The sequence below is a fragment of the Cannabis sativa genome, chromosome 9 (assembly GCF_029168945.1).
Source record: "Cannabis sativa cultivar Pink pepper isolate KNU-18-1 chromosome 9, ASM2916894v1, whole genome shotgun sequence".
Lineage (NCBI taxonomy): Eukaryota > Viridiplantae > Streptophyta > Magnoliopsida > Rosales > Cannabaceae > Cannabis > Cannabis sativa.
The window spans coordinates 16,294,783-16,308,336 of NC_083609.1; the positions used below are offsets into that span (position 1 = coordinate 16,294,783).

A 13,554-nucleotide genomic window follows, 5' to 3' on the forward strand; every position below is an offset into this window, starting at 1 on the left:
CCAGATAAATCGCTGATTCTTCTTTGTAAGCTCGGTTAGGGGCATTGAAATTTTGGAGAACCCCTCCACGAACCTACGGTAGTACCCAGCTAACCCCAAGAAGCTTCTGATCTCTGTCACTGTCTTCGGTCTCGGCCAATCCCTGACGGATTCGATCTTCCCGGGATCCACCTTGATCCCATCTTTACTCACTATGTGCCCTAGGAAGGACACCTGAGACAACCAGAACTCACATTTCTTGAACTTGGCGTAGAGTCTATGTTCTCGAAGTCGTTGCAGTACCATCTGGAGGTGTAACTCATGCTCCTCTTCTGACTGAGAGTACACGAGGATGTCGTCGATAAACACAATCACACAGATATCGAGGAAATCCTTGAATACCCTATTCATCAGGTCCATGAATGCTGCAGGAGCGTTGGTTAGTCCGAATGACATAACCAGGAACTCGTAGTGTCCATACCTAGTGCGGAAGGCCGTCTTTGGAATGTCCTCCTCTCGGATCCTCAACTGATGATAACCCGAACGGAGATCAATCTTAGAAAAGACCGTCTTCCCCTGAAGCTGATCGAACAAGTCATCGATCCTAGGTAATGGATATTTATTCTTCACCGTCAGCTTGTTCAACTCTCTGTAGTCGATGCACATCCTCATAGATCCATCCTTCTTCTTCACGAACAAAACCGGGGCTCCCGAGTGGTGACACACTGGGCCGAATGAACCCTATGTCAAGCAACCCCTGGAGCTGAATCTTTAACTCCTTAAGTTCAGCTGGAGCCATCCTATACGGGGCTTTAGAAACCGGATCCACCCCTGGTGCCAAGTCAATCACGAAGTCGATCTCCCGATGAGGTGGTAACCCTGGAAGTTCTTCGGGAAAAACGTCCAAAAATTCCCGAACCACTCTGATGTCCTCTGGCCGAATGGTGTCTGGCCGAGTGGTGTCCACCACCACGGCCAGAAACCCTAAGCACCCACCGTGCAATAATTCTCTCGCTGACATAGCCGAGATCACCGGATCCGAGATCCCCGAACCGAACCCACAAATACGAACGGTTCTTCACTTTCCGGTTGGAAGACCACCATCTTCCTCTTGCAATCAATGCTCGCCGAATATTTAGATAGGAAATCCATTCCTAAAATAATATCAAATTCGACTAAGCTCATCTCTATCAGATCAGCGCTCAACTCTCTACCATCTATCCTGATCGGCATAGACCTAATCCACCTATTGGAGATAACCAATTCTCCGCTGTAACGGGGTTCCAAACCCCCGACTCATATCTATCCAAGGGTCTACCCAACTTACTAAAGACTCGGCCGCCACATAAGAACGTGTAGCCCCGTAATCAAACAAAGACCGAATAAAACGAGTCGTTAATAAGAATCTGACCTGTAACAACTGATGGGCTGGCATCTGCATCAGCCTGCGTGATCGCGAATACCCTGGCTGGAGTGGGCATCGCTGGAGCTCTCGGTGCCTCTGGCCGGAGCTGGGGACATTCCCTCTTGAAGTGCCCGGGCATGCCACAATGAAAGCATCCCTGCCCCTTGCACTCTCCCCGATGGTGCCTCTTGCAGCTAGGGCACTCGGGGTAGGAGAAGCGAGTCTCATTACCACCAGGACGACTCCCTCCGTTCGGTTCCCCCGAACCTCTTGTTCTGACTCGAGCCGCCGGAAGCAGTGGGTGCCCTCTTCCTCTGATCAATGGCCGAACCACTACTCCCCCTGCTGAAGCCTGATGCAGGAGGGGTAGGAGCTCCGCCACCAACCGGAGTACTAGCTGACTCTGACATGCACCCCACTGCGCCCTCAGCTCGCAGTGCCTTCTCCACCATCTGAGCGTAGGTGGTGCTGTCGTCGGTGGTAATCATCAGGTCATGCCTGATCTTGGGATTCAACCCGTCCAGATACTTCTCCTTTCTGCTGAAGTCGGTCGGCACAATACCCGAGGCTAACCTCGCCAATCCCAGGTCAACTGAGTAGTATACTCAGTGACACTCATGTTCTCCCGCTGGGTCAGGTGAACGAATTCCTTTCTCTTGGCGCTTCTAACCGCCTCGTTGTAGTACTTCGCGTTGAAAAGTTCCTGGAACCTCTCCCAAGTCATGGTGGTGACATCGTGAATCTGAGACACCATGTCCCACCATACCAGGGCATCCTCCTGGAACTGAAATGTGGCGCACACCACTCTGTCGTTGCCGGTGACACCCATAAAGTTCAGGATTCTGGTGATCACCGTAAGCCACTGCTCGGCTTTCGACACATCTGGGCCTCCCAGAAATACCGGAGGTGCTTGCTTCCGGAACCGCTCATATAAAGGTTCCAATCTGTGGGCCGCCACTACCATCTCGGCCTGGGCAGCAGGGGCAGGTGCCGCTGGAACTACCGGCACTGGAACTGCAGGAGCACCCTGCTGTCTCAACCTCTGAATCTCGAGGTCTTGTTCTTCGATCCTGGCTTGCATCTCCGCAAACCGCAACTCCCAGTTCGGGGCTCCCTGATCGGCTGGGGGAGCCTGGGCAGCCTGTGGCGGGTTCTCATCACCCCGACCACGAGCCCTGCCTCGGGGACCTCTACCTCGGCCCCTAGCAGGTGGGGGAAACCGAGCTCCCTCTCCCTGATTCGACCCCACTGAGTTGCCTCGACTCCTGGTAGTCCGCCTGGCGTCCATCTAGTTAGAACCGCCTGCGAAACCAAGAGTTGGCATATCAGGTCGTATTCAAGGCGAGCTTACTAATGCCGCTTAATTTGGAAATTAGAAATGAAACATGCGCCTATTCTACTATCAGGCTACTAACATGCTTCCTAACAGGCTTTTCTTTTTCATAACTGAATAAAATAAACTACTAAAGCAATAAAGGCTTACTGAACCGTGAACCGAGCTAACTGCTGATGATGATTGTACATGTCGTGACGATCTTCGGAAGACAACCTGGCGGCTCTGATACCAAATTGTAACACCCTAACTAACTTAGGCGTATTACGTGATTTTTAAACATACTGTGCAGCTCGTTGCTAATCAACAAGGTTTATGGAAAAACGTGATTAATTAAAATTTTGCTTTTTCATTAAACTTATAAACCATTTTACCAAAAGTCTCGGGATCCCGATTTATAAAAATATTTACAAACGTTTTCACTGTTCAACTTTTACATCAAATAAAGTCGTCTAACGACAATTACAAAATCTCAGCCGTGCTGTCCCGAGGATCGTACGCTCCAGGCCTAACCGCCCCGACATGTACAATCCCAAAAGCTCGCTCACGGTCCCTCAAGAATCGCCTTGCCTTTACCTACACATGCAACGCAAACCGTGAGTCGACGGACTCGCAAGAAAAGCATAATAATATCATACATAAAACCGATCGCCGTGTCCAACACGATACCGAGTCCCGCCATCGCCATGTCCAACATGGTACCGAGCACTACCGCCATGTCCAACATGGTACCGAGTTTTGAACGTTCGGGGGACGGTACTATTGACAAGTATCCTCCCGATCGGCCGAACCGGTCATACTCCGCCGCTGGTCATACTCCACCGTACCGACGGATAGGTCAATAGCACCGAACCACCAACCGGTGTCACTCGACGGCCGAACCTGGCCATACTCCGGCTGCCGGTCATACTCCACGTACCGACGTGACAGGGTTGGGTGGTTCGAAGCCTAAATACATATCTAATGTAATCTAATGTGCTTCCTACATGCACGCTAAACATGTAAACTACATATGCATACCGTTATACTAATCTTACTCGGATTCCGATTTCGTGTGCCGGTCAACCCGACCGGAACCGAAGCCGAACGGCGGATTACGGCTCCTAAACCATAAAAATCACAACGCTATAAGTTGACACGCTAAATCACTTCCGGGGACTAAAACTCGAAACTAAAAGTTTCCCTATCGATAAAAAGCATGGCAATACCCCTAAAAACCCAAAAACGAGGAAAACTAGTGGTTCGGAAAAATCCCCCATCCGAAGTCCGGTTGCCCAACCGAATTCCGGTTCCGGGAAAATTCGAACCCCCATCCGAATTCCGGATGCTCAACCGGAATTCCGGTTCCTCGCAGGCAGCAACCAAAAATTCCCATAACTTGACCAATTCGAACCCAAATGGTCCCAAACTTTCCAGACCTCCTACATAGGTCCCAAATGACCATTCCAAGGCCTCAAACCTACCCAGAAACCTCACAAGCAAAATTCACCATTAAAGACCAAGCTTTGAGTTCAAGAACTCAAACTTGGTTAAACCCACTAACATACACCCTAGCCTAGTTAATTCTACTTAACTAAGCATATAATCACCTCAGAAAACATACAGAAACACCCAGCAATATCACAGCAACATAATCACACATTTTCCTTCAAAAAACATACTTTTTCACATACAAATTAAGAGCTTGAACAATCCTAACTAACAAGCATCAAACAACTCAATCATCATCAAAATAATCATGCTTTGAACCCTAGAAAAATAACAAAACCACAGCAGCAACAATTACTCAAAACTCATGCATGCATCATCATTTTACACATAGTTTTTCAAGAAATTAAAGGAGGAGAGACATGAACCAACCTAGCTTGAGATGAACCCTAAGAGATGATGAACAACTAGCCAAAATCCAAGGAGAAAATCCCCTCCTTGCTGCTCAAGGTTTGGCCGAAAGAGAGAGAGAGTTGTGTGAGTGTGTGAGTTTTTGAAATTTCCTTTAAAATTGCCTAAGTGTTGAAATTTTAGAAAAAGGGAATATAACACATTTACTTCAGCCAAATAATCACATAAATAATCATTTATTTTCCAATTAATAAATCATACAAAACAAAACACTAATGGGGCAAAAAGACCATTTTGCCCCTCCACCATAAAATCATGCAAAACATACTAAAGGGGTATTTTTGGGACATTCTAAATTCCCGGCCATTCCCGACATTCCCAATGTCTAAACCCGTCCCCAAAATACTAACATACTAAGTTGTGATTTCTACTGAGCCAAACGCCGCGTTCCAAAATACCGGACACCGGAAATGCGAAATATAAAAACTGCTGATAACATAATTATGCATATCTGAATTCCATAATAACAATGATAAATTATTTAAATAGCTATAAATAATTTCCTGATTAACATAAATAACTGCTAATTTCCAAATTAACTAAGCGGGCTTTACACTGATACAGAGTAGGATTAGCAAAGGGAGCACTAGATGTAGCACTAACCTTGGATTTGGTGTCAATTGGAGTGGCTGATGATTTACAAGAGGTCATTCCAACACGTTCAATTATTTCTTCAGCATATTTGCGTTGAGAAAGGAACATACCACCCTTATGTCGAGTCACCGCAATACCCAAAAAATAATTCAATGGACCAAGATCCTTCATAGAAAATTCAAAACTAAGAAGATCCATAATAGAGCATCGGAGAGCATGAGACGAAGCAGTAAGAATAATGTCATCAACATATAATAAAATATAATCCATGTTGGACCCCTTTCTGTAAATAAACAATGAGTTGTCACAGCGACTATTAGTGAAACCGATAGACATAAAAAAAATCAGCGAAGCGCCTATATCAAGCTCGGGGAGCTTGCTTAAGTCCATACAAAGACTTGCACAAGAGGCAAACATAATCGGGATGGGTACGATCCCGATACCCCACTGGTTGATGCATATATACTGTTTCTCGAAGCTCACCATGGAGGAAGGAATTGTTGACATCTAATTGATGAATTGGCCATGCCTTGGACAGAGAAAGACTAAGAACATTGTGAATAGTTTCCGGTTTGACAACCACTAAAAGTTTCCCCACAATCAATGCCAACGTGTTGAGTTTTCCCATCAGCTACAAGACGGGCTTGATGCCTATCCAACTCACCGTTAGATTTAAATTTATCAGTACAAATCCACAGAGACCGAATAACATTAACACCAGGAGGTCGGGGCACCAAAACCCATGTCTTATTTTTTATAAGAGCATGATATTCATCATCCATGGCCATTTTCTAATTTGGGTCACGAAGTGCAGCTATTGGGTTTCGAGACAAAGGGGACTTGGAAACCGTGGTGTGTAAGGCTTGATATTTGGGGTTGGGTTTGTAAATACCATGGTGACTTCTAGTGACCATAGTGTGCTTAGGAATAGAAACAGTAGAAGGAGGAACAATGGCTGAACTTGGTGAAGGGTGGGTCGTAGTAGGAGAGGAAGGAGAATTTGGGAAGGTAGGGCGTTCTTGGCTAGGGCCAGGGAAGACCGATTGTGGAGTTACCTGGGAAGGGGTGTGGTCTTCGGTTGGCAATGTTGGAAGAGGAGCAGTAGATTGGTGAAGGTGATCTAATATATAAGAAGAGAGACCACTAACCAAAAAATCATATGTATGTGATGAAAAGGAATGCAATGATGCAAAGGGAAAGACATTCTCATAAAAAATGACACGGCGACTAATAATAATTTGACGGGAGGACAAATCATAGCATTTATAACCACGATGATTAGGTGGAAAACCCAAAAAAACAAAAGGAGTAGATTGAGCTTGCAATTTATGAATTTTAGTGGAAGGAATAAGAGGATAACATAGACACCCAAAAACGCGAAGATGAGAATAAGAAGGAACTTTTTGATATAGAATTTCAAGAGGAGACTTCTTATCCAAAAGTTTGCTGGGAAGAATATTAAGAAGATATGTTGCCATTTGTAAAGCATGATGCCAAAAGGAAGGGGAAGGGATGCATGAGAGAGAAGAGTACGAGTGATATTATTGATAGACCAAATTTTCCGTTCGGCCTTCCCATTTTGAGGAGAGGTGTGAGGACACGAGACGGAATGACATACCATTTTTCTTACAAAAATCCCAAAATGGTCCATTGTCAAATTCCCTCCCATGATCACATTGCATAGTTTTAATATTACGTGTAAATTGAGTGACAATATGAGCCCGAAAAATCATAAACTTCTCATACACTTCGGATTTGGGACCCAAAAGAAATGTCCACAAAAAATTAGAAAAATCATCCAACAATAACATGTAATATCTATGCCCAGCAGTACTTAAAATAGGTGAAGTCCAAATATCACTATGAATAACATCAAAAGGTAAAACAATACTCGAAGTAGAAGAAAGAAAAGGCAACTTAATATGTTTTCCAAACACACAAGAACGACAAATACTAGAATTAGAGTATCGAGTACAATCATTGCTTTTATTGACCCTAAGAGCATTTAGCACAGAAGCACCCAGATGACCCAATCGATCATGCCAAAGTGAGGAAGAGATGGCTGCAAAAGTTGATGGACGAGCTTGATTATGGATAGATTGGAGAGGATATAGGTCACCCTGACTATTACACCTCAGTAGAGACATCCTTGTCTGCAAATCTTTCATAGAAAATCCAAATGGATCAAATACAACCGAAACAGAATTGTCAGTAGTGAATTTTTGAACAGAAATTAGATTTTTGATTATTTGGGAGCATGAAGAACATTTTTTAATGACAAGGGAGGATGAGGAGAGGGCAAATATGTATGAGCATAGCCATGAATAGGAATTGAATGACCATTTCTTACAAGAATTCCAGAATTAGAATTGCTCAAATGAAAATAAGGCAAGAGATTACCATTGGACGAGGTCATATGTGATGTAGCACCGGTGTCCATATACCAAGTAGGATCGGCTGGATTGAGAGTCATGATGTGTATAGCTGACGCAATGTCGGTAGGCATATATGAACTATTTTCACCATGGAAAAAAGGAGCCACAGGAGCAGTGAACGCTTGATATGCTTGCTGCTGGGGGCGTGGACCCAACACTCCAGGCCCATTGGTGGCAGCAAGTGGGCGAGCCCATCATTGTGTAGGCATCGGGCAGGGAGGAGGAGCCCATTGTGACCACCCCCAATAAGGATACGAACTCCACCCCCAAAAAGGACTGTGTTGTTGTTGTTGTCCATGAGGGCCAGCCTTGCCGGAACGACCACCATTGCCGCCTTTGTTTTGCTTGCCACCGCCGCGGCCGCCTGAATTTTTTCGGCTATTCTGTTGCTATTTTCGGCCAGAATTTTGTGGCACTCTCCCCTGTCCCGAATGAGAAGGAACAAAAGAGGAGCCATCATCCTCATTCGGAGTAATGACCATGGCAGAATTAGACTCCATAGTTGCCTCCTTAGCTAAGCCCGATTCCTCAAGAGTAAGCATGGACCGGGCTTGATAAAAAGAAGGGAGGGGATCACTTTGTCGGATCTTTGTACCCACACCACGGTACGGAGCAGAGAGACCAGAGACAAGTTGAAGGACCAAACGACTCTCAGATACTGGAGCCCTGACATTTTTCAATTGATCGGCCAAGGACTTTAGTCATTGACAGTATGTCGAGACATTGGGGTGATTTTCCATCTTGGTGGTTGAAAAGTCGTGCTCCAGAGTGACCGCACGTGAATGTTTATTGTCTTGGAAAATATGGCGTAAACAGTTCCAAGCCTACATTGCCGTAGCATCGGGTTCAAGGATGGTGTGTAAAAGATCAATAGATATCGTGGCGTAAATCCACGACAAGAGTGTGGCATCAAGAGTAGCCCACATGTCAACATCGTCCTCCTCAACCGTGGCCTTCTCTTTGTCTATGTGATGGAGAACCTTGTTTGAACGTGCATGAACCTTGAACAACTCCGCCCATGTTGAGTATTGCACGTTTTCCATCTCGAGAATAATATGAATATGATTCCTAATGTTGGAGAGAGCAAGAGCTGGATGAAAAGTTTTAGATTGAGTCATTGTTTCTAGAGTAAAACAAACGACAAGGAAGGTAGAAAAGAGGAAGAACAGGGGCAGAAAGTCACAGACAGGGCGTAGCGGAAAGTGATTAAGAAGAAAACCCTATACTACTGATACCATGAAAGAATATTTTGGTTACCATTCCCATTAACAATCATTGAATATATACATAAGATTGTATCATAATCCTAGGCTACAAATTAGGAAATTAATGATATACATTGATTAAGTTTAGGCTAGAGAATAGGAACGGCTAACAATATACATTGATGTGTCAAAATATATACTATATTTAACAGATAGTTTGCATGGAGTACACCGGTATAGCCAGCCGCACCGATTTGATAAGGGTGGCTCGCCCAGCTTTAAAGAGAGTTGTTACTTTTCACCCTTGCAACTTATTGGAAAATTTTTCTAGGATGAAATTAAAATCTACATCTTTCTGTCAAAAATAAATAAATAAATAAATCCTTGTATTAGCCAAATATGCTGTCATATAATTGTTAGTTATTTATTTGTCGTACTATTAGTTTTAACATCAAACATATATTAGTTTCTAAGAATCAGATTGCAAATCTATTCTACGTCAAAAAAGAAAAAAAATGAAATCTATTCTACCTTAATAATAAGATAAATACTGCCATCAGTCATATATATATATATATATAACACTTCTTAATAGATATCACAAATGAATAGTTACTAAACAAATTTAAGTATAAATATTAATTTTAAAAATATCAAACTTTCGAATTTTGATCTAATAAAGAATAATAAAATCACAAATTTGAATTTCTATGCTTAATTTAACTACTTAATTAAAAAAACTATCAAAAAATATTTCTTTTTACACTAAATCAAAAATATGTTCATACAAAAATATTTAACTCAAACTCAATTTTTTTTTCTTATTTTTCTTGCTAAAAAACTTTTTTTTTAATTTATTTTTACCGATAGAACAATTTCACCCCATATGATAAAAAATGAGAAAATTTTTAAATTAGATAGAAAAATTAAGCATAAAAATTCAAATTTTTTCAATTTTACCCATTTGTAGGTAATACCCATAAAAAGTACACCTACATATATGTATGATAATAACTCAACTGAATGATTTTGATAATAGAAATATAAAAGGGAAAATTTTAGTATTATACCTATAATATAATCAATTAACAGAAATAACCTTAATTAAAAAAATGAAGCTTAATAACGTGACACGTAGGCTTCTCCTACCTGAATTGAAAAAAAAAAATAACGCAAACAAAAAAAATACGATCGACCATACGCGCCAAAAAATTAACAAAAAATGGAATATGAATCTTACAACCAGTGCGTGAAATACAAACGCACATACAAGAACATATAAATTCACGATTTGTTAGTTTTCAAATCAATTTGAATCATTTTTACAAAAAAAAAAAAAACCATTAACGACCAAAAAAAGCTTGGAATACAACCTGAAATTCAATAATCAACAAATCGAAATCAAAAAAACGATTTCGAATCTGTCTACGACTTCGATTCTGTGTTACTGTGAGTAAAAAACATAGAAAATTCTTATTAGATCCTGAAAACAGAAAACACCATTGACGAAGAAAAAAGCTTCGGCAACAATCTCCAGTATTTCAATCGAAAAGCAACAATCGAAGTTGTTTCTCAACAACATAAAACGATCCTCAACACAACACAGATTGCAGAGATGTTGCTGGCCAAAAAATAAAACAATGGAGAAAAATCGTTACCTGCAGAAAAACTTGTTGACTGTGCTCTGTTCTTCGCGCAACCAAAAATAATCATCGAACAGAAAAAGGTAATCTATATCTTTGTTGTAATATTACATTGTTAAGAAATATCATTACAAATAACATGATCATAAATTTTCCTATTCACAGTGCAATTTCTTCATGTTTATGCTAAATGCAATTCATCGATTTTTTTTTTTCCAAACAAAAACATAATTACTGTGCAAAAAAATATCAACATTAATTTTCACAAATACTTAAAATTTCATTAAAAAAAAATAATAAATAAACTAATATGTATATGATAACACACAGGAACCAATGGACCCCATGACAATCATCCTTTTCTACAATGGAACATGGGTAGACAAAACAACATACAATGATTATGAAGTGGCAGGTATACTAATCCCAATAAAATGTTCCTATAATGTTCTTGCACAGGAGATCTATGAAACCTTATCAATAGACAGAAACAAGTATGGAATTACAGTGAAATTTCAAATTAAAGAAGGGATACCACCTATAACCATCAAAGATGACAATGGTCGCAAGTTCTACCATCAAATAAGGAAGAAAAATGATGATGAAACAAGATACCCTTTGATGGTAAACACATTTGAATCATCAGCATCACCTGAATGTCTTGCCAGCAACAATTATTTAGAAATTGGAGAAACAAGTATGCAGTGTACTGAACAGTTACCAACAAGAACAGAATATGCACAATTGGTAGCAGATTATGCTTATGATCATGCACAACAAGCACTGCAAACAAGTTCAGAGATAAACCAAGTAATTACAAATCCTCAAATTGACAGAATACATGTTGGCCAAGTCTTTTCAAACAAGCAAACACTGAAGAATGCAATCAGCCTATACTCAATTAGACAAAACCAGCCATTCAAGGTGAAGAGATCATCAACTCTTGACTATAAAATCGTTTGTGTTGATGAAAATTGCAAGTGGAGTTTCCTAGCTTCAAAACATGGAAAAACAGAAATGTTCAAAGTTAGGAAGATAAAATATGACCATACATGTTCGTTAGATATCACCTCCGGAAACCATCCTCAAGCCACAAGCAACCTAGTTGGGCATGTGATAAAAAACAAATTTGTCAACCCAAAAAGAAACTACACTCCAAATGAAATTGTAGACGACATTGCAGATGACTATAGTGTCTCAATATCCTACCAAAAAGCCTGGAGAGCAAGAGAAAAAGCTATGGTGGATGCTAGACGCTGCCCACAAGAATCGTATGGCGAAATACCATCCATATTATACATGATGCAAATATCCAATCCAGGTATTCTTTTTATACTCTTGCATATTGTAAATCAAAAAACTTAATAGTATACTAATATAGAAAAAAAAATTAATAATTTAACATAAAACATCAAAATATATTCAAAACAGTATACAAAAATATTCAATAATAAAATAAACTAAAAAGTTACTTATGTAACAGGGACAATCACAGATCTTGTTACTGATGAAGATGGTAAATTCAAGTATCTATACTTCGCTATAGGAGCTTCAATCAAAGGTTGGCAACATTGCACCCCAATAATAGTCACAGATGGTACATTCTTGACAAACCAATATGGAGGTACTCTATTGACTGCAAATGCACAAAATGCAAATCGGCATATATTTCCACTTGCATTCGCAATAGTGGATTCTGAAAATGACAACTCCTGGAATTGGTTCATGCAAAAAATAAAAGAAACATATGGAGAAAGAGAAGGACAATGCATAATCTCGGATAGGCATGAGAGTATATACAAAGCAACAAAGTCAAACTTCCCACTCCTAATGCATGGGGTATGTTGCTATCACTTGCTCAAAAATCTAAAAATGAAATTCAAAAAAGGAGGAGATGAGCTCAAACATGCATTTGATGGAGCTTCGAAAGCTTACACTATAGAAGAATTTGAGAAATGCATGCAAGATTTGGACAATATTGATGCAAGAATAAGAGATTTCTTAGCCAATGAAGCTGGATATGAGAAATGGACAAGGCTATACAACATGAATAAAATATACAAAATAATGACATCAAACATAGCAGAGTCAGTGAATGCAACCCTCAAATTAGTAAGAGAGTTACCAGGTGCAACATTACTAGAATGTCTACACTCCTTGGTACAAAGATGGTATTGGGAAAACAAAAATAGAGCCTTGAAAACGGACACTACTTTGGCAAATATTCCAGAAAAGGCTCTCAAGAAACAAAGAGAAATGGGCTTAAAATACAAGGTACACTTAACATTAATTTAAATTAAATTTTATAATTTGTTTGAAAAATATAAAAAAAAACATTAACAGTAAACCAAATAATTTCTGAAAAAAATATAATAACAAAAACCTGTATAAATTCTTCATGCAGGTTGAGACAGCTAACCTTCTTGTATACAAAGTGCACGATTATACAAGCTCCTACATAGTAAATCTGGAAAACAAAACATGCACGTGTCAGAAGTTTGACTATGACGAAATGCCTTGCTCGCATGCAATGGCTGTACTAGCCAAAAGAAACTTCTCTTGCTACAAATACTGCTCCTACTACTACACTAAAGAAGCTTTCATGTCAACATATGAGGATAGCATACTTCCATTAGGTGAAGCAACATCATGGAATATACCAGAGGATGTGAAGAATATCACAGTACATCCACCAAAATATAAAAGACCAGCTGGGAGGCCAAAGAAAGATAGATATAAAGGAGCAATGGACACAAAAACAAAAGTCAAGTGTGGGAAATGCAACCAAAAAGGACATAATCGACGGTCTTGCAAAAATGAAGCAATTCTAAATCCACTGAAGAGAAGAAAGTTACTTTAGAAACAAACTATACAACAAAAAAATGTCTTTCAGATTTCTTATTTTTACAAATATAAGACAAAATAAAGGAACACTAAGAACTTCTGATTTTTCATTTTAAATACCTTCATATAAATAAATAAAGATGAACACAAATGTGCTTACTGTTTTACGAAAATTAACAAAATAAACATAACAAATATATTTTGTAAATAAAATGAT

The 13,554-nt window shown here is 40.1% G+C and overlaps 2 protein-coding genes across 2 annotated transcripts; one reads left to right on the forward strand and one right to left on the reverse strand.

Annotated features, from left to right (window-relative positions):
- Nucleotides 1-8,034: 8,034 nt before the first annotated feature.
- On the reverse strand, nucleotides 8,035-8,763 carry LOC115723727 (uncharacterized). The gene is made up of 2 exons (XM_061104731.1): nucleotides 8,474-8,763; nucleotides 8,035-8,311 (listed from the first exon to the last, which is right to left on the reverse strand). The coding sequence occupies exons 1-2, from the start codon at nucleotides 8,761-8,763 to the stop codon at nucleotides 8,035-8,037; spliced, it is 567 nt and encodes a 188-aa protein (XP_060960714.1).
- A 2,066-nt stretch (nucleotides 8,764-10,829) lies between these two features.
- LOC115695314 (uncharacterized) lies at nucleotides 10,830-13,353 on the forward strand. The gene is made up of 3 exons (XM_061104732.1): nucleotides 10,830-11,814; nucleotides 11,977-12,767; nucleotides 12,898-13,353. Exons 1-3 carry the CDS (start codon nucleotides 10,830-10,832, stop codon nucleotides 13,351-13,353), a joined length of 2,232 nt encoding a protein of 743 aa, XP_060960715.1.
- The last annotated feature ends 201 nt before the right edge of the window (nucleotides 13,354-13,554 follow it).

Excerpts from the sequence above, each read along its gene's own strand:
- LOC115723727 (XM_061104731.1), bottom strand. The coding sequence starts at position 8,763 with ATGACTCAATCTAAAACTTTTCATCCAGCTCTTGCTCTCTCCAACATT. Across the intron at positions 8,312-8,473 it reads GAACCCGATGCTACGGCAAT|GGCTCCAGTATCTGAGAGTC; the intron begins GTAGGCTTGGAA and ends GAAAAATGTCAG.
- LOC115695314 (XM_061104732.1), top strand. The coding sequence starts at position 10,830 with ATGGACCCCATGACAATCATCCTTTTCTACAATGGAACATGGGTAGAC. Across the intron at positions 11,815-11,976 it reads GATGCAAATATCCAATCCAG|GGACAATCACAGATCTTGTT; the intron begins GTATTCTTTTTA and ends CTTATGTAACAG. Across the intron at positions 12,768-12,897 it reads AAATGGGCTTAAAATACAAG|GTTGAGACAGCTAACCTTCT; the intron begins GTACACTTAACA and ends TTCTTCATGCAG.